Source organism: Equus quagga, chromosome 4, assembly GCF_021613505.1.
Source record: "Equus quagga isolate Etosha38 chromosome 4, UCLA_HA_Equagga_1.0, whole genome shotgun sequence".
Taxonomy (NCBI): domain Eukaryota; kingdom Metazoa; phylum Chordata; class Mammalia; order Perissodactyla; family Equidae; genus Equus; species Equus quagga.
Window position 1 is genome coordinate 36647786 of NC_060270.1, and position 21401 is coordinate 36669186.

Here is a 21401-nt window from a genome sequence, read left to right on the forward strand (position 1 = left end):
AGGGGGCAGGGAGGCGGAGGCGGCGGCGGCGGCGGCAGGCCCAGCCCCCGGTCGCAGCGCCCGGGGCGGCTCCTCTGCCAGCCTGGGACCGCCGCGCTCCCGCCGCCGCCGCCGCCGCCACCGCCCGCGACCCGCGCTGGCGTGACTCCCGGCCCGCGCCGCGCCCTCCCGCTTTGCAGCCGGCTCGGCTTCTTGCCCGCCCAGACGCCGCTTCTCCCGGGCTCCCGGCCTCGGCTCCGCAGAGGGAGAGGAGATGAGTGCGGCGGCGGCGCCCGAGCGGGGTTGGAAGAGCGAGAAAGTGGACGAGGCTCAGGCCCTGGCGCGGAGTTGCGCTGCCCGCAGACCCGACTTCCAGCCGTGCGACGGGCTCTCCATCTGTGCCACGCACAGCCACGGCAAGTGCTTCAAGCTGCACTGGTGCTGTCACCTGGGATGGTGTCACTGTAAGTCGAGGCGCGTCTCCCCGCCTTCCTCCGCGCCCGCGGGGCCGTCTGGGGTCGCGCTGGGACTCTGCGGCCGCGGGGGCTCCGGACTGGGCCGGGGCTGCTCTCCCGCGGGCTGGGGCGGCTCCGGGCCGGTGGGAGCTGCCCTCGGGCCGGACGACTCGGGTTGGCGCTGCCTTGGCAACGAGATGAGATCCCGCGGGGAGCCTAGCATTAGCCACTTCTACAGAAGGGGATCTCCCCGTCCCGGGAAAACTGGAATCTGCTTTTTTTTTTTCTTTTTTTAACCGAAACGACCTGGCAGTGTGTTGAGAAATGGTAGACAGCCAGAAATGGTAGGTAGTCAGAGTTGACGACAACCAGAGGGGAAGCCTTTTTTTCAGGGCTGGTGGTTAAAGATGCTCTTCTTTCTTTCTCACTTTTGTCTTTCCGGGCTGCTGTTTAAAAGAAAGAGCCCTGGGAAATCGAATTGTGGCTCATTTATTGTATCCAAATTGAGAAAGCGCTGAAGTGTGAGGGACTACTTCCAAGAAGTTAATATTAACACTTTGGAAGGGTGAACTCCTTAAATACCCAGATGCAGCATAGAGACCCGATATGTGACACTGTTTTAAAATTACAAAATAAAATGAATGAAGGTAAGCTTAAATAATCTTAAACCAGTTTATGAAAGCGAGAACTAAGTAGTTTGTACCTTTTCTCTGTGTTTATCCTGCCTGTGACTTTTAGAATGGGTTAAAGTAGTCGTTTAATCAGAATTCCACAATTTGATTAGTTCATGATATTTAGCCCGCTATATCTAATGAATAATTTCTTTTTAGAAATATATTCTAAACTTAGTTGCCACATAACCTTATAATAGAGGGTTTTGGAGTGTTTATGTAGGACACGAATTCTCGAAGTGATCTTAAATTAAAATTTTCCTTGTTGGTTAGAAAAAAATGGCTCCCAACAAGAGATGCAGTACATAATAAATCCTTATTTACATTAATTCAACATAATAGAATATTTTGAGTCGAATTTATGAATGAAGGGATAGAGATTGTTACATTTTCTTTTCAAATACAAGGCACATTGAACATATTGATGTTTTGTGTTCTGTGTGCTGATGGGTCCGGTTCTTCCTATCTCTCATTATTCCTGTTGCTCTCAGATCCATTGACTGTTATAAAGCATTGCTTCAGTGGGGGACAGGGTACAAAGTTGGAAGTAGCAAGTGTAGGAAACCTGAGATGCTGAAGTACACAGTGGGATGAATCTGGTGAGAGTCCATTTCCTGGGAAAGGGTAGAATCATAGTGTGGACTGTGAGGAACAGTAAAAATGTCCAGTTCAGTGCCTGTCTTATTTCAGCAGTGTCCCTGCTAAGTACACGGTTCCTGATGGGAGCCTTGCAAGCTTCTCAAGCAGCTTCTTCCTTCATTAGACAGCTTGACTCTTAAAATACTCTTCCTTATATGGAGCTGAAATCGGTTGCTTTCTAACTTCTTTGCATTGCTCCTATTTCTACCTTATGAAATCATATAGAACAATCTAATCCTTTTTTTAGATCATGGCTGTTTCAACTCTTCGGTTATACATATGAATTTCTCATGGACATAGACTATTTTCTCTCTGTATCCCCAGCCACTGTCACAATATCTGTCCTGAAATAGGTTTGGAATTTGTTTGTTAAATGACTGAATGAAGGTAGCCATCATTTTTCTCGCAAGACACTCTTTTTTCCTATTTATAAATCTTTGTTCCCTTCTGCCTTTCCTTTTATGGAATAATATCCAGGCTCCTAAGCATTCTGGTTCTGTTCTGAACCTGTGCCAATATGGTTATGATCCTTTGAAGGCTGTGACCCCTGCAAGGGGTACGCAATATCCCATTTGTGGTCTGATCAGTCTGGAGTTGAGCAGGACTGCTATCTCCCACATTTGAGATGCTGCTACTGCTGCAGCTAGCATCACATTAGCTTTTTTGATCTCCCCATCATATTGAGCTTGCTGCTGTCAGATTGAACTAAGCTTGCAGTCAACTAAAACCATTAGGCCCTTTTTTGCTTGTTTGTTTGTTTTCCATGTGTGGCAATTAAGTTGCAGCGCTTGCCCATCTCACAGTTAGTTTTGGACGCAGGTACTGATTGATCCCTTAGATAGTTTTCCCTATTAAATTTCATTTTTTAAGAATCAGCTCATTTTTCTGGCTCATCGTTGTGTTTTTAGATCCGGGCTCTTTCATAATATGTATTAGGAGCCTACTGGTTTCATGTCAACTGCGTATTGGATGCCAACAGTAGTATAGTAACCTTCTACATCTTCATTCAAGTTATTGATAAAATTGTTGAACAGAAGGCCACAGATGGAGTCCTGAAGCTTGCCAGTAGAATGGCCCTTCAGGTTTATAGCAGTTCATTAATGAGCACTTGTTGTTATGGTCATTCAGACAGTTTCCTAGCCACCTAATTGTACTGTTATCCATCTTATATTTATCTTATCCATGTGGGTATAATGGGAACCTGGTCAAATACCTTGTTGCAGTCCTACCAACACACTGTTTTTTACTGCTTTTTAATGTATGATCTGTCTTTAAACACACACTCTTAAAAAAAGATAAGAAATTAGATTAGTCTGGTATCACTCCGGCTGGTACTACAAACGCTTACCGCTTTCTTTTTTAAGTGATTAGAGGCTATTTTTTGAATGAATAATCTGAATTTAGAAAAAGATTGATGTCAAGTATACTAGATTATTGTTGGCAGTTCTTCCTGTTTTTTTTAAAAAAAATCAGGTCTCCATGTATTTGCTCTCTTCCAGTCTTTGGCAGCCCTCCGGGTCTCCGTGCAGCCTACACTGGCAGCCATTCAGTGAGCACAGTCACGAGGAGCTTCCTTTCATTTAGAGCAGCAAGGTGCTATGTTCTAGTCTCCTCACCTAGACCTGGCATCAGTTCTTTCTACCCTTTTTTTTTAGCTCAAATATAATTTTTCTTGAAAAGCAGAGATAATATATTTGAGAAGTCCTCCTTTCTTTTCGGCGTTCGTGAACATTACAGTGTCAGTCCTCAGCAGAGTTCCTTTAATTCTGTTGAACATGTGTTGAGCACCCTCTCTTTATGAGACTGTATTATGGAAACTAGGAATATAAATATGAGTACAGCTGGATTGTGCCCTTTAAGCAGAGGATAAGGGCATGATTCATGCAGTATTTATTTTTGTATTCCCTCCGAATTACAAATGGTATGGCTGAGAAAACTATCAGCTTGTTCACCAAATGAGAAAATGCTAAAATCAGTGGACTACCTTGATGCTACCAGAACAAATGGAGGAAGTTCAGCTTTGTGTGGTTGATGTTAAACTTGTGAAATTCATAACCTTATGAAATAGAAAAGGCTAAAAATATATACGTGTTCATAAAAGACAAAACATGTAAATATTGATCGATGTAGTGCTTGATGTATTATTAAAGGAAGTAATTAGTGTATTGGGTAATGACTGATTTTGAGGATCATGTCTGGGAGGGAAACTATAGTTGGTATCACTGTCAAAGGTAGATTATTGGGCTGAATAAAGTATGGTCCTGAATCTGTAACTTTATTTTTTTTCCTTGTAAGGAGTGATATTGGGTTGAATTAATGAGTGAAGGATTCCAAGAGGAGTTTTGACAGAAAAAGGCATAGCTTGGTGAAGAGGGATGGGAAAGAATAAATCGCATGGAGATATTGTAAAGCAAATTCGGCTGGAGTAGACAGTATTTAGAAGGAATAAGAAATTAGGTTGTTGAGATGTGGGGGAGGGATGAACTGCAAAGGTGGGGAAGCATGGGGTGTGAGTTGATAGAGATCTTGGCATCATCGTGATAACAAGGGCAGTAGGGGAATGAAGCCAGCAAGGGAGATTATTTTGGTATTTGTGTAAAAAATAGATTGAAATTCATGCAGCAATATCCATATAATGGAAGTTGGAATAGATTAGATGTGGAGGGGGAGGAAGAGGAAGATTATAAAGGATAACTTCTAGACTTCTGGAATTCTACATTATGCAGCTTGGATAGATGGTGCTGCCATTCGTTCACTAAAAGCAACGTAATACTAGGTTTGGTTGATCATGGATCCTGAATCCCGTTTTAAATCATGACTCCAGGAAGATCATGAAGCTAGTTTGGGATCTATTGAGTTTAAGCTGCCTTGTCATCACGTGGTGATGTCAGTAGGCAGTTGGGTAGAGGGATCTAGAGCTCAGAGGAGATGTCTGCACTAGAGATAATATGGAAGTCATTTACTTATTTATAGGTTGCACTTGTGGTGCTGATGAAGCATGAGGTCTCCAAGGGAGAGACTGTAGTGTGAGAAATGAAGAAAACCCTTAGGCTTTCCCTTTAGAACACTAATATTTAGGATCTGAGTATAGTAGGATGAGCTGGTGGTAGACTCTAAGAAGAGATGGCCAGAGAAGAAAAGTCTGGAAAGTATGGTATTGCAGAAGCCAAGGGAAATGAGTGTTTTCAGAAGAGTATAAAGCTGAAATCAGTTTTCAACAGGTTATTTCATAGATATAGGTGAAATATACAAATAGTGCTTTTCTTTGTTGCTAAAGAAGAAGGTGGAAGGTTTAGTCCTGCAGCAGTAGCTTCAGGCATATACTTAATTGCAGTATTAGTCAAAGCTATTTGAGGCAGTGAATTCTTCAAGGTAGAAAAAAGAATAGAATGTCAGGAGCTGAGAAGTAGGACACAGATATTATTGAGTGAGTAATTTGTGCTAGAGTAAGTTTATTATGCTAATCACTTAGCCAATTATGTCATTATGTCCATTTTACAGTTGAAGAAAATGGCTCAGAGAAGTTAAGTAACTTTCCCACGGGCACAGAGCTAGTTAGGAGTAGAGCCTGGATTTGGATCCAGGTCTGTCTGATTCTAGGACCTGGACTCTTAAGCCCTGTAGGTACTGTAGAGTAATTTAAAATCAGTGAGCAAAATCAGCAGAGGTTTTTTTTTTTTTTTTGGCTCTGTTAAAGCCAATGATGGGGAAAGTTTTATAGAAATGGGTGGCAAGTTGTATCAGTTGCAATAGTGAAATACAGAAGAATGAGAAGTGTAAAGAGGTCATTGGATGTGGTGGGGAATGAAATTCAAGTTAAGGGTTAAGGAAGCAAAAGTGATTAGAAGGTGACAGGGTGGGTGGGAACGGGGGAGTGTACGTAGTATGATATAGGTGCCACCAGCAGAACTCAGAGTTGGCTTAATAAAATTACGGAATAGATGAGCTCAGTTTTCTGCAAAAGATATCTTAAAAGGTGTCTCTCTTTCAGGTTGAAAGCAGGAAGAGTAGGACTTGATGTAGTCTAATAAATGATATTAACATATCTAAAGAAAGACTGTCACAGCAGAAGGTGGATGGGCAGTATGGAAATAGAGAAAAATGGGAGTTGAAAAGGCAGAATTTGGAAGTGTTTCTTTTCAAGACTGTTCAGAGAGGTGGTACACTGCCTAGCGGCCTAAATGTCTGGTCTCTAATGGACTATCCAAGCAAATGTTTGGTTGTAATTTGGCGTCCTATTTATTGATTTCCCATAGGGAGAGAAGGAGCTGGTTAGAGAATTTAACCATCAGGACCTTAGGGCAAATATACTTCTCCCTGTTAGTATTTTGGTGTTGTGATTTCTGTGGTATTTTATTTGTTCTGTTTTCCTGCTTCTGCACAACTGTGGGACAGAATCAAGTTCTGACTTCCCCAGGGGAAGGCCAGCTGGTTTTCCTAAGGAACATGTCAATCATATCAATAACAGTAGCTACGGAAAATATATTAAAGAAGTTTGACAGAACTAGCGAAAAAAAAAAAAAAGGAGTGGTAGTTTGGATGGAGGAGTCAACTGAAGATTTTTCTAAGAGTGAGGGTTCTTACCATGTCTGCTAGTTGAAGGGAGAGGCTACAGATGTTAAGAGGACAAGTGTGGGATCAGGTTCTGAGTGAGTTTCCCCAAAGCTTTTGAGAGAGAGAGGGCTGATAGGTGCTTTTCCGTCCCAGTGGTGCTTCCATCATGGACATACGTCAACTTCAACAATAACAGATAACACACTAATGCTTGCAGGCAGGCGTAGCTGTAGTCCTTTTGCATGTGTCAGCTCATTTAAACCACAACAACCTTGTGAGGTAGCTGCTGTTATTATTCTCATTTTTCAGATTCGGAAACTTGCCGAAGGTTGCATGTAGGAGCTCTGAGCAGGTGTGGTAAATGTACATCAGAATCTTACAGACCAGCTGGTAACAGGGCTTTGGGTTTCTTGGTTCCACTTAAGGTACAGTGAGGATGATTTCAGCTGTTTAAAGTTCTTTTTGGAACAATCACGAATTAAGTAAATAAAATGAAAATGGTTTCTTTTTTCTTTTTTTTTTTTGAGGAAGATTATCCCTGAGCTAACATCTGCTGCCAGTCCTCCTCTTTTTGCTGAAGAAGACTGGCCCTGAGCTAACATCCATGTGCATCTTCCTCTACTTTATATGCCTGACACCTTCCAAGCATGGCTTGATAAGCAGTGTGTAGGTCTGCACCTGGGATCTGAACCGGTGAACGCTGGGCCGCCAAAGCAGAGTGCGTGAACTTAATTCCTGTGCCACTGGGCTGGTGCCAAGAATGGTTTCTGATTTTAAGAGAAGGGCAATTATATGCAATATGAACGTTTTTAGAGTGGATGCAAACTCTTTAAAACTATACTTTAAAAAAACATTTAATAATGTATTTGTATAATCTGGAGCTTCCATCGTGTCATATCCTCAACTGATCCCTCACTGGTTCAGGGCCTTTTTTGGTTAGATTTGTATACATACTGTTAATTATTATTGGCTTCCAAGCCTGTTGAACTTGGGGATTTGAACCAGATAGCTTTAGAGGGCCTTTCTGTGATAATTTCCTACGTTATGACACCCTCACTTTATTTGTTCTCCCGTGTTGTAGAATCTCATTAATTACAAGAAAGAATATTTTCAGACAAATTATGTTATTAATTCAAATAAATATAAGAACACATATTTAACAACCAGAAGTTGTCTAGTTGAAGAGTTGCTTTCTTGAAAAATAAATGGTTTCTACATAGAATGTGGAAGGCACAGTGTAGTCCTAGAAGGACAAGGGCCGTGGGGTCAGACGCACCTCGGTTTGAATCCTGGTCTTTCCATTTATTGGCGGTGTTACTTTAGACGGATTACTCAGCCTCTCTCAGCTTCAGTCTTCTCTTCTGAAAGATAGGAAGAAAAATCCTCCTTCACAGAGTTGCTGTGAAGGTGAAATGACACAGGCAAAGTCCTCGGTGCAGGTGTTTGGTAAAGGGTGGCATCGGCCCCTCCTCAAACAAACAGATAGACAGTGGAAATGCTGGATGGCCAGGTCATCCTGACTTTGTCTGAAACCTGACTCTGCCCGCTTACTAGTTGTGTGGTTTGGGAGAAGTTGCTTAATCTCTCTTTCAGTATGGGGATAATAATAGTAGCAGCCTTGGAGTGTGATGATTGTCAAAGTCCCCAACTCTGACTGCTTCCCTCTTCCACGAACGTCCTGGTTAATCTGGAATTCACTTTGTGACCGTTTGTTCAATTGAACACTCAAAAACAACAAAGATAGTGAAAATAGACCTTTCAAATATTACATTTATAAATTTTTGAGTTTGTTATTGATCATTGTTAGTAGGTCTGTTTTGTAATAGTTACTATATGGTGACTATCTACTTTTTCTCATGAAATCTGATATTGTGCTCCAACTACTGCTGCCCTGCTCCCTCCTGTTTTCCACCATTGTTAAGCAACGGATAGTTCTGGTTAATCAGATATATCATATATATCAAATATGGGTCAACAGGTTTCAAAGGATCAGAATAGTACAAAACTTACATTATGTTAAAGTGAAAGTGAACATAGTTAACCTTAATGATGTAGAAGTCAGGATCCTGTGGTGATATTTGGTCATCATTTGGAATACTGGTTTTGTATAATGGCAAAAGTTCTGGGTCATAGAGGACTCCTGGCTGCTAGAATGCTGGACAAAGTAGACTCCATTGTAGTCTTTGCAAGTTGTGTTACTCAAATTCACAGAATTTTTGTTTTGTATTTCTCCTGTTCTTGTTGTTGATTTGTTCTTGAATTTTCTGATATTTAACGGTATTCTGTAAGCACACTGCCAAAAACATGCAATATCCGAAGTGCCAACAGTGTGTAATAAATCCTTCCAGCTGTGTCTGCACAATGCCCCAAAGCAGTCTATTCAGGACAAATTCTTTAACCTCCCTAGTGCTTATTTGTCCATTTAAAGCTAGATGTTTTGGTGTAATACAGATGTGTTTCTTCCTCTGTATCTCATTTTTCAGACCTTCGGTGAAATAAAAACACTAAGAGGGTAATAATTTGGTGTTTCATGGAAAATTCTGTTGGGCTCATTTGCTTTCTCTCTTTCTGCACACACACACGCATGCGCATGCATACACACACACCTCCTTTTTCCTAAACATTTAAAAGTAAGTTACAGACATCATGACACTTCACACCTCAATATTTCAGCATGCCTCTCTTAAGAATGAAGACATTTTCCTATATAACCAGAATACTAATCACACCTAAGATAATTAAAGCTTATTCAGTAATATTGTCTAATAAAAAGTTTCCTTAATTCTCAAAAAATGACTTTTATAGCTGGCTTTTTTTTTTCAATCCAGGGTCCAATCAAGACTCATACACCACATTTCATTATTATATCACTTTAGTCTCCTTTAATCATTCTGGAATAATCACACTTTTTTTTTTGGTGAGGAAGATTGTACATGAGCTAACATCCATGCCAGTCTTGCTCTACTTTCTGTGTGTGGGATGCTGCCACAGCACAGCTTGAGGAGCAGTGTGTAGGTCCAACCCTGGGCCACCGAAGTGGAGCACACAAACTTAACCACTATGCTACCAGGCTGGCCCCAATCACATTTTTTTTGGATGACATTGGACTTTTTGAAGAATCCAGGTTAACTGCCTATGGAATGTCTATATTTTTTAATTGCCTAATTGTTTCATAATGATTAGATTCTGGTTAAACATTTTCTTGAGTTGTTACATAGGTGATACTGTATCCTTCTTGTAACATCACACGAAAAGACGTGTAATGTCAAGTTGTTCCACTGTTGCTCACACTAGGTGGTAACTGGCAAATCTGTCATTATAAAGATGCCCTTTCCCCTTTGTTATTTTTCTTTGCTTAAAGTATTGTTTGTTTTTAACTAATCTGTGGGATGATACTTTGACAGAGTGAATATCCTTTTCCCAGCAAACTTTAACCCAGTGATTCTAGTATTGATTGAAGATTCTTGTGTGAATCACTTATTACCTTGGTGGCTGCAAATTAGTGATTTTCTATTTCTGTCAATCCTTCTACCATTTGATGGCATTCTTATGTAAAGATGAGATCTCTCTTCTCTACCTGAAGCCCTTCTTTTTAGGTATTACTATAGACAGCTTATTTTTTTCAATATATTATAATCAGGTATCTCAATTCTTTTTGATGCTCAAATTGTCTTAAATTTGGCCAGTGAGAGCCCCTTCAAGCTCACTCCTGTGTCCTTTCGACATCCCTGTCATTTTTTGAGCACTTCCCTGCTTTCTGGAACAACGACATGTTCCAGGCTTACCTACTAATTGCCCTGCTCCAGACAAGAAAATCAGCTATTTTTCCAAGGACCCCAGTTCCTTTTAGTGAAGAATGGTGTGGAAACCATTGTTTGGGCTTTCAGTGTGCTTATTTCTACTGGATGTTACTGCATTTAGGCCCTTTCACTGGACAGATCTAGGAAATCTGTATGTGCATGTGTGTGCGTGTGTCCTTCAGCTTTCCCCATTCCATATTTGTACCTCCCTTCCCTGTGGGTAAGAACCCTGGTTTCCAGTACATCGTAATATTTACTCATTTCCTCTATCCTCAACTACACACAAGATAGTTTGTGAATTATTGTGTAAGTACCACTGCCAACAACAAACTGATGAATAAGTTTGAGCTTGTTTGCATGTTTTGGTCTGTAGACTATCTTAGAAAGGATATATAGTCAGAGCACTGTGTTCAAAAGTTTCTTGTTTTTTTTTCTGTATGGTTATATTATCAGTTAGGTTAATTTATTTCTGATTCTCATCAATTTCAGGTTTACTTTTTTCATCCTTTTAAGTTAAACTTTTTATTTTGAGATAATTTGTAGATTTACATGTAGTTGTGAAAAATAATACAGAGGTCTCACATATCCTTTATCCAGTTTCCCAGTAGGAGCATCATGCAAAACGAGTACAATTTCACAACCAGGAAATTGACATTGATACAGACAGAATAAAGAACATTTCTATCATTGCAAGGATACCTCGTGGTACCCTTTTATAGCCACACTCACTTTCCTTCCTGCCCCATCCCCTCATTAATCTCTGGCAATCACTAATCTGTTTTCCATTTCTATAATTTTGTCGTTTCTAGAATGTTACAGAGATGGAATCATACAGTATGTAACCTTTTGGGATGGGCTTTTTTCACTCAGCATAACTCTCTGGAGATTCATCCAGGTTGTTGAGTGTGTCAATAGTCTGTTCCTTTTTATTGATGAGAAGTATTCCATGATATACATGTACCAGTTTGTTTATTCACTCATTGAAGGACATCTGGGTTGTTTACAGTTTTTACAAATAAACCTGCTATAAATGTTTGCTTGTGGTTTTCTCTGTGAACAGAAGTTTTCATTTCTCTGGGGTAAATGCCTAGGAGTGCAGTTGATGGGTAGTATGGTGGTTGCATGTTTAATTTTTTAAGAAACTGCTAAACTGTTTTCTGTACATACTGTATCATTTTACATTCCCACCAGCAATGTATGAGTGATCCAGTTTCTTCACCATATTCTTGGCAGCATTTGGTGGTGGTTTATTTTAGCCATTCTGATAGGTATGTATTGCTAACTCCTTTTATTTTCATTTGCATTTACCTAATGGCTAATGTTCATGTACTTATTTGCCATTTATGTATTCTCTTTGGTGAAATGTCTTTTATCTTATTTTTTAAGACTTTATTTTTTTAGATCACTTAGGTTTTCAACAAAATTGAGAGGACAGTACAGAGATTTCCCATATATTTTGCCCCCACACATACATAGCTTCCGCCATTATCAACATCATTCACCAGAATGGTACTTTTTTTTTTTTTTTTTTTACCAAGGATGAACCAACATTGACATATCATAGTCATTTAAAGTCCATAGATTACCTTAGGGTTCACTCTTGTATTGTACTTTTTGTGGATTTGGACAAATATATAATGACATATGTCCATCATTATAATATCGTACAGATTATTGTCACTGCCGTACAAATTCTCTGTACTCTGCCTGTTCATCTCCCCTCCACCCCACCTCTGTAAACTACTGATCTTTTTAAAGTCTTCATAGTTTTTCCTTTTCCAGAATGTCATATAATTGGAATGTAGCCTTTTAATATTGGCTTCTTTCACTTAGTAATATGCATTTAAGTTTCCTTCATGTCTTTTCATGGCTTGATACCTCATTTCCTTTTAGTTCCAAATAATATTCCATTATGTAGATGTACCACAGTTTTTGTTTTGTTTTTATTTAGGTATAATTGACATTTAACATTCTATTAGCTTCAGGTGTACAACATAATGATTTGATATTTGTATATATTGTGAAATGATCACCACAATGTCTAGGTAACATCCACCACCACATAGTTACAATTTGTGTGTGTGTGTGTGTGTGTGTGTGTGTGTGTGTGATGAGAACTTTTGATTTACTCTGGCCACTTTCAATATTGTGGTCCCTCCTTATCTATGGGGGATACATTCCAGGATCCCAGAGGATGCCTGAAACCACGGATGGTGCTGAAACCTATGTATACTTGTTCCCCCCATACGTACATGCCTATGATAAAGTTTAATTTGTAAATTAGACACAGTAAGAGATTAACAACAGTAACTAATAGTAGGACAATTATAACAATATATTGTAATAAAAGTTACCATAAATCTTAGCAACCTCAGCATATGAATTTTTTTTTCTTTCCTTATTGAGTCGAGAACTTTCATGTTTTCACCTAAAGGAAGTACTTTATGGGGAACTTGCCTGATGGTGTAGTGGTTAAGTTTGCACACTCTGCTTGGGTGGCCCAGGATTCGCAAGTTCGGATCCTGGGTGCAGACCTAGCACTGCTTGTCAAGCCATGCTGTGGCATCATCCCACATACAAAATAGAGGAAGATTGGTGCAGATGTTAGCTCAGTGACAGTCTTCCTCAAGGAAAAAAGGGGAAGATTGGCAACAGATGTTAGCTTAGGGCCAATCTTCTTCACACACACACACACACACACGAAGGACTTTATGAATTCTCTTTGACATATCTGAATTGCCAGCATCACTACTTTTGTATTTTGGCACCATTATTAAGTAAAATAAGCGTTACTTGAACACAAGCACTGTGATACCATGACAGTCGATCTGATAAGTGAGATGGCTACTAAGTGACTAATGGGTGGGTAGCTATACAGCATGGATATGCTGGACGAAGGGATGATCCACGTCCTGGGTGGGATGGAGTGGAACAATATGGGATTTCATCCTGCTACCCAGAGCAGCATGCAGTTTAAAACTTATGAATTGTTTATTTCTGGAATTTTCCATTTAATATTTTCAGACCATTGGTTGACCTCAGGTAACTGAAAGCTTGGAAAGTGTAACCACAGATAAGGGCAGGCTACTGTGTACAATACAGTATTATTAATTATAGTAACTGCTGTACATTATATCCTCAGGATTTATGTTAATTGGAAGTTTGTACCTTTTGATCACCTTCACCCATTTCTCTCTTCTCCCACCCCCTGCATCTGGCAACCACCAATCTGTTCTCTGTATCTATGAGTTCAGTTCTTCTTTTTTCTTTTTTAGATTCTACATGTAAGTGAAATCATATGGTATTTGTCTTTCTGTTTCTGACTTATTTTGCTTAAGCATAATCCTCAAGTGTGATTAGGAAGTGTGATGTCCACCCATCTTGCAAATGGCAAGATTTGCCCCTCTTTTTTTGGTGGAATAATATTCCATTGTATTTATATATATACCACATTTTCTTTATCCATTTATCTATCGATTGACGCTTCGGTTGCTTCCATGTCTTGGCTTTTGTAAATAATGCTTCGTTGAACTCGAAACATGTATCTTTTCATGTTAGTGTTTTCGTTTCCTTCGGATAAATACCCAGAAGTGGAATTACTGTATCATATGGTAGTTTTACTTTTAATTTTTTGAGAAAGCTCCATACTGTTTTCCATAGTGGTTGCAGCAGTTTATGTTCCCATCATGCATAAGGGTTCCCTTTCCTCCACATCCTGGTCAAGACTTGTTATCTCTTATCTTTTTGCCACTAGCTGTTCTAATAGGTGAGAGGTGATATCTCATTCTGGTTTTGATTTGCATTTCCCTGACGATTAGTGATATTGAGCATCTTTTCATATACCTACTTGCCATCTGTATGTCTTCTTTGGAAAAAAGTGTATTCAGATTCTCTGCCCATTTTTTAGTCAGATTGTTTGTTTTTTTCCTATTGAGTTATATGAATTCTTTATATATTTTGGGTCTTAACCCCTTACCAGATATATGATTTGCGAATATTTACTCCTATTCAGTCGTTTGTTTTGCATTTTGTTGATGGTTTCCTTTGCTATGCAAAAGCTTTTTATTTTGATGTAGTCCCCCTTGTTTATTTTTGCTTTTATTGCCTTTGCTTTTGGTGTCAAATCCAAAAAGTCATCGCCAAGGCTAATGATGTTAGGGAGCCTATTGCCTATGTTTTCTTCTAGGAATTTTATGGTTTCAGGTCTTACATTCAAGTCTTTTATCCATTTTGAGTTAATTTTTGTGTATGGTGTAAGATAGTGGTCCAGTTTTATTCTTTTGCTTGTGGCTGTCCAGTTTTCCTAACATCGTTTATTGAAGAGACTGTCCTTTCTCTGTTGTGTATTCTTGGCTCCTTTGTCATAAATTAACTGACCATATATGCACAGATTTATTCTGGGCTCTCTATTCTGTTCCATTGATCTGTGTCTGTTTTTATGCAGTATCATACTCTTTTGATTACTATAGTTTTATAATATAGTTTGAAATCAGGAAGTATGATGCCTCTGGCTTTGTTGATCTTCCTCAAGATTGCTTTGGCTATTTGGGGTCTTGTGTACCACACTTTGTTCCATTCACTTACTAAAGGACATTTGGTTGCTTCCAAGTTTTAGCAATTATGAATAAAGCTGCCGTAAACATCTGTGTGCATGTTTTTGTGTGGACATAAGTTTTCATCTCCTTTGGGTTAATACCAAAGAGTGCGATTGCTGGATCAGATGGTAAGTATATGTTTAGTTTTGTAAGAAACTGCCACACCGTCTTCCAAAGTGGCTGTACCATTTTGCATTTCCACCATCAGTGTGTGAGAGAGAATTTCTGTTGTCCCACGTCTTTGCCAGCATTTGATCTTGTCAGTGTTCCAGATTTTGGCCATTCTCATAGGTGTGTAGTGGCAGCTTGTTGTTTTAATTTGCTTTTTTCCTTATGGCATATGATGTGGAGCATCTTTTCATGTGCTTATTTGCCATCAGTATATCTTCTTTAGTGAGGTGTCTGTTAAGGTCTTTGGCCTATTTTTTAGTTGAGTTGTTTGTCTTCTTAATTACTGAGTTTTAAGAATTCCTTGTATATTTTGGATAACAATCCTTTATCAAATATTTTCTCCAAGTCTGTGACTTGTCTTCTAATTCTCTTGAAGTTTTCTTTCACAGAGCAGAAGTTATATATTTTAATACAGTCCAGTTTCTTAGTTATTTCTTTCATGGATCATGTCTTTGGTGTTGTATCTAAAAAGGCAGCACCATACCCAAGGTCATCTAGGTTTTCTCCTATGTTGTCTTCTAAGAGTTTTATAGTTTTGCATTTTTACATGTAGGTCTATGATCCATTTTGAGTTAATTTTTGTGATGAGTGTAAGGTCTGCATCTAGATTCATTTTTTTGCATGTGGATGTCCAGTTGTTTCAGCACCATTTGTCGAAGCGACTTCTTTTATTCTTTTCTAATAGTTTTTTTCTTTTTTTACTGTTGAGTTTTGAGAGTTCTTTATATGTTCTAGGTACCAGTCCTTTGTCCTTTGTCGGAAGAGTAGTTTGCAAATACTTTGTCCCAGTTCTGTAGCTTGTCTTTTCATCCTCTTACAGAGTCTTTTGCAGATCAGAATTTTGATGAAATCAGATTTATCCTTTTTTCCTTTTATGGATGGTACTTTTGGTGCTTTTAAGAACTCTTTGCCTAACTTGAGGTCCTGAAGATTTTCTCCTGTTTCATTTTATTTTTAAAAGTGTTTTCGTTTTAAGTTTTGCATTTAAGTCCATGATCCATTTTGAGTAAATTTTAGTGTCAGGTGTCCAGTTTAGATTAAGCTTCATCTTTCATGCCTATGGATGTCCAAGTTGCTTCAGCACTATTTGTTGAAAAGTCTGTCTTTTCTCCATTGCACTGCTTTTGTATCTTTGCCAAAAACTGTATCATATTGGTTTGTTTCTAGACTTGCTGTTCTAGTCCATTGATCTATGTGTCTGTTCCTCTGCCAGTACCACATAGCATTGATTACTATAGCTTATTACATAGTATGTCTTTAAATTGGGTAGACTGATTCTTCCCACTTTATTCTTCATTTTCAAAATTGTTTTAGCTGTTTTAGGAATTGTTTTAGGAATACTGATTCCTTTGCCTTTCCATATGAGTTGTAGAGTAATCTTGTCTATATCTATAAAAATCTTGCTAGAGTTTTGATAGGAATTGTGGTAAAACCTGTATATCAATTTTGGGAGAATTGAAAGTTTTACTATGTTGAATCTTTACTATATGTTGAACATGATATAGCTCTCCATTTATTTGGATCTTTGATTTCTTTCATCAGCATTGTGTAGTTTTTAGCATCTAAGTCCTGTGCATGTTTTGTTTGTTACACATAGGTACAATCATGCATCACTTAATGATGGGGGTACCGTCTGAGAAATGCATTATTAGGTGATTTTGTCATTGTGCAAACATCATAGAGGGTACTTATACATACCTAGATGATGTAGCCTACTACACACTTTGCCTATGTGGTACTAAATCTTATGGGACCACCATCGTGTATGCGATCTGTCATTGACTGAAATTTCATTATGTGGCACATGACTGTACTTATATTTTTTTGACTGATTGCAGATGGAGTTTTTAATATTAGTGTCCTTGAGCTTATTGGCAGTATATAGAAATGCAATTGATTTTCATATATTTATCTTGCATCATCGTAACCATGCTGAACTCACTTATTCTGAGTTTTTTAAAAATATATTGTCCTTGGGATTTTCTACATTGACGATCATTTCATCTGCATGTAGGGACAGTTTTATTGTTTTGTTTCCAATCCATGTGCCTTTCCCCCTCCTTTTCTTACTTTATTACACTGGCTAAAACTTCCAGAACTATGTTGAATAAGAGTGATAAGAGCAAGTATCTGTGCCTTGCTGTCTCCTCCTGAGGAGGAAAGCATTAAATTGTTGGTCTTTAAGTATAATATTAGTAGTAGGTTTTTTATAGATGCTTTTTTATCAAGTTGAAGAAATTCCTATTTTCTGAAAGTTGCTTTTATAATGAATGAGTATTAAATTTTGTCAAATGCATCAATTGATATGATCTTGTGATTTTTCCTCATTACCTTGTTAATATGGTGGATTATATTGATTGATTTTCAAATACTGAACCAGACTTCCCTCCCTGGAATAAATCTCATTAGGTTATGGTGTATAATTCTTTTTATATGTTGCTGAGTTCTATTTGCTAATAGTTTGCTGAGGATTTTTATGTCTATATTTATGAGGGGTGTTGGTCTGTTGTTTTCTTTTTTGTACTGTCTTTGTCCAGCTTTGGCATCAGGTTAATGCCAGCTTCATACAATGAATTGGAAAGTTTTCCTTCTTCTACTACTTTCTGGAAGAGACTGTTTAGAATTGGTGTTAATTTTTTTTTAAACATTTGGTAGAATTCTCCAGTGAAATCATCTGGGCCTGGAGATTTCTCTCTTGAATGTTTTAAAATTGCTAATTCAATTGCCTTAGTAGTTAAGAGGCTCTTCAGATTATTACCAATGGATGAGTTGTGGTAGTTTGTAATTTTTGAGGAATTGGTCTATTTCATTCTAAGTGGTCCAATTTATGTGTGTAGAGTTGTTTGTAGTATTCCCTAATTATAGTTTTGATGTCTGCATGGTCGTTAGTATTCCCTGCTTCCTTCCTGGCACTGGTAATTTGTGTCTTTCCCTTTATTCTTTGTCGGTCTTGGTAGAGATCTGTTAATTTCATTGACCTTTTCAAAGAACCAACTATTTGTTTCATTTATTTTCTCTGTTCTTTTTTTTTTTTTTGGTTTTCAATGACATTGATTTCTGCTTTCATCTTTATCATGTCCTTCCTTCTGTTTGCTTTGGGTTTATTTTGTGCTGGTTTTTATAAGCTTCTTGAGAGTGGGAACTTAGATTATTGATCTCAGATTTTATCTCTTTTCTCAGGTATGCATTTGTTGCTAGAGAAATCCCTCTCAGCATTACTTTATCTGTGTACCACAGATTTTGATATGTTTTATTTTCATTTTCATTCAGTTCAGTGTATGTTTTGTTTTCCCTGGAGACATCTTTCTGATTCATGGATTATTTAGAAGCATGGTTTAGTTTCCAAATGTTTGGAGCTTTTCCTGTCATATTTTTGTGAATTGATTTCTAGTTTGATTCTGTGTGGTCAGAGAACACACTTTGTATGATTTGAATTCTTTGAAACCTATTGAGGTTTGTTTTATGGCCCAGGATATGGTCCAAGTGTCACAGACACTTAAAAAAATGGGTATTTTGCTCTCGTTGGGTGAAGTGTTACATAAATGTCTATTGGATCCTGTTGGTTGATTGTGTTCTTGAGTTCTACATCCTTGCTTATTTTCTGTCTGTCTGTTATGTCAGTTGTTGAAAGAGGAGTGTTAATGTCTCCTACTAAATTTTGAGTTTGTCTCTTTCTCCTTTCAAGTCTATCAGTTTTGCTTCACATATTATCTGCAGCTCTGTTGTTTGTTGCATACACATTTGGAATTACTATGTTTACTTGTTAGATTGACCCCTTCTTTTTTAAAGATTTTATTTTTTCTTTTTTGCCCCAAAGCCCCCCGGTACATAGTTGTATATTTTTAGTTGTGGGTCCTTCTAGTTGTGGCATGTGGGATACTGCCTCAGCATGGCCCGATGAGTGATGCCACATCCACGCCCAGGATCCACCGGCGAAACCTTGGGCCGCCAAAGCAGAGTGTGCGAACTTAACCTCTCAGCCACGAGGCCAGCCCCTAGATTGACCCTTTTATCATCATCGAATGTCCCTCTCTGTCTCTGGTAATTTTATTTGCTCTGAGGCTGCTTTATCTGATGTTAATATAGCTACAGCTGCTTTCCTTTGATTAATGTTTGCATAACATATCTTCCCCTCCTTTTATTTTTAACTTGTCTATACTGTTAAATTTGAAGTGAGTTTCTTATAAACAGCATAAATTGCTTTTTAAACCACTCTGCCAATCTCTGTCTTTTAATTGGTATGTTTAGACCATTTATATTTAATGTAATTATTGATAAGTTAGGGATTAAGTCTGACATTTTAGTTTTTGTTTTCCATTTTTTTCTCCTATCTTTTGTTTCTCTATGTCTTTTCTCTGCCTTCCTGTGAGTTACTTGGACATTTTGTAGAATTTTAATTTAATTATCTGTAATATTTTTTAGTTTTCTTTCTGTGTAGCTTTTTAGAGGTTGCTATAGGAATTGCATTATTCATGCACACACACACATGCAAAATATGTGTGTGTGTGTGTGTGTGTATAGAGAGAGAGTGAGCAAGCACTCATGTACATGAGTGAGCTTATCACAGTCTGTTAGCATCCTTTGACCAGTTTGAGTGAGGTATAGAAACCTTCCTTCCCTTTTTATCCCTCTGCCCTCCACCTATTTATAATATAAATATCTTAAATATTTTCTGTCTATATATTTAGAATCTTATAGGACAGGATTGTACTTTCTGTCTTAATTGTCAAATATGATTTTCAAAACTCAAGAGGAGAAGGAAAGTATTTGTGTTCTTTCTTTCTTTCTCTTTTTTTTTGGTGAGGAAGATTGGCCCTGAGCTAACATCTGTTGCCAGTCTTCCTCTATTTTGTATGTGGGACGCCACCACAGCATGGCTTGATGAGCGGTGTGTAGGTCTGTGGCTGGGATCCAAACCCGCAAACCCTGGGCTGCTGAAGCAGAGTGCACAAACTTAACCACCATGCCACTGGGCCAGCCTGTATTGTGTTCTTTCTTTCTTCCCAATTTTTTAAAGTTCCTTCTTTTATTATTCCCTTTGTGTTCAGTGAACTTTCTTTAGCCATTCTTTTACAGTAGGTCTGCTGGTGACAAATTCTTTTAGCTTTCCTCTACCTGAGAATGCCTTGATTTCTCCTTAATTCCTGAAGGATATTTTTAGAGACTATAGAATTCTGGGTTGATGTTCTTTCCTTTCAGCACTTGAAAAAAGTTATACCACTTCCTTCTTGCCTTTATGGTTTCTGCTGGGAAATCTGTCATTTGAATTCTTTTTCCCTTATAGGTAAGCAGTTGTTTTTCTCTGGCTGCTTTCTAGATTTTTTCTTTTTATTTAGTTTTCAGAAGTTTGAATATGAGGTGTATTGGCCTGGATTTCTTTGGGTTTGTCCTGTTTTGGATTTTCTCACCTTCTGGAATTTGTAGGTTATGTCTCTAGCCAAATTTGGAAAGTTTTGAGCCATTATTTCTTCTCATACTTTTACAGCCCTGCCTTTTTTTCTCTTCTCCTTTTGGGACCTCAGTAACATGATTGTTAGTTTTTTTTTGGTTATAGTTCTGTGGTCCCTGAGGCACTGTCCATTTTTTCAGTCTGTTCTCTCTCTGTTGTTCAAGTTGTTCATTTCTGTTGTTCCATCTTCCAGTTCATTGAAACTTTCCTCTTCCGTTCTTCTATTGAACCCATTTACTGAGCTTTTTATTTTGTTTATTGTATTTTTCAATTCTCATATTTCTGTTTGGTTCTTTATTCTTCTGTTTCTTTGCTGAGACCATTTTTCTGAGGCTTTCTATATTTCCCTTTGTTTCAAGCATGTTTGTAATTGTTCACTGAAGTTTTGGGGGTTTTTTGTTTTTATTGTGGCTACTTTAAATTTCTTGTTAGATAATTCGAACATCTCTGTCATCTCAGTGTTGGCATCTTTTGATTGTCATTTTTTTGTTCAGTTTGAGTTCTCCCTGGTTTCTTGCTTTGAAAAGTGATTTTCAGTTGAAACCTAGACATTTTTATGTTATAAGACTCTTGATCTTAAACCTTCTGTTTTTATTGGCTTTTTTGGATACCACTCTAGCCGGGGAAGTGAGGGTGCTGCCTGATTACTGCCAGGAAGAGGTGGAAATCCAGATTCTCCAGTGACACCCAGTGGAGGGGGTGCTTCTTGTTACAACTGGGTAGGAGTTGGGGTTCTGGCTCTCCAGGTGGTCTCCACTGATGCCATGATGACCTTATTCCCTCACTTTCCACTTGGTTCTCTGACACCACCTGGCCAGATATTGAGATACCTCATTAGAACCTTTCAGGGATAGAAGTCCAGGTTCTTCCCTCTCTCCCACCTTTGCTGTCATGGACTGGGGTGGAGTACACAGTACACTGATGTTTGGCTGGAGTGGAGCAATTATTGTTTAAAAGTTTTCTGCCATGATGGGTCACTCCTTTCTTTGTCCTTTGGCCAGAGAGTGCAGGCATTTATTGGGGTGTCTTTTGCTGCCTCCATTGGCTTTTCCTGGTTTACAGCTTCTTCAGCTCCAGACCTGGCATAT

At 38.5% G+C, this 21401-nt stretch overlaps 1 protein-coding gene across 1 annotated transcript in view; it reads left to right on the plus strand.

Annotated features, from left to right (window-relative positions):
- The first annotated feature begins 25 nt into the window (after positions 1-25).
- C4H3orf70 (chromosome 4 C3orf70 homolog) overlaps positions 26-21401 on the plus strand; it is a 79768-nt gene continuing 58392 nt past the window's right edge. Inside the window, exon 1 of the mRNA XM_046659160.1 lies at positions 26-443. Within this exon, the coding sequence (XP_046515116.1) occupies positions 254-443 (190 nt within the window). The 5' untranslated portion in view covers positions 26-253. The remainder of the gene's footprint in view (positions 444-21401) is intronic.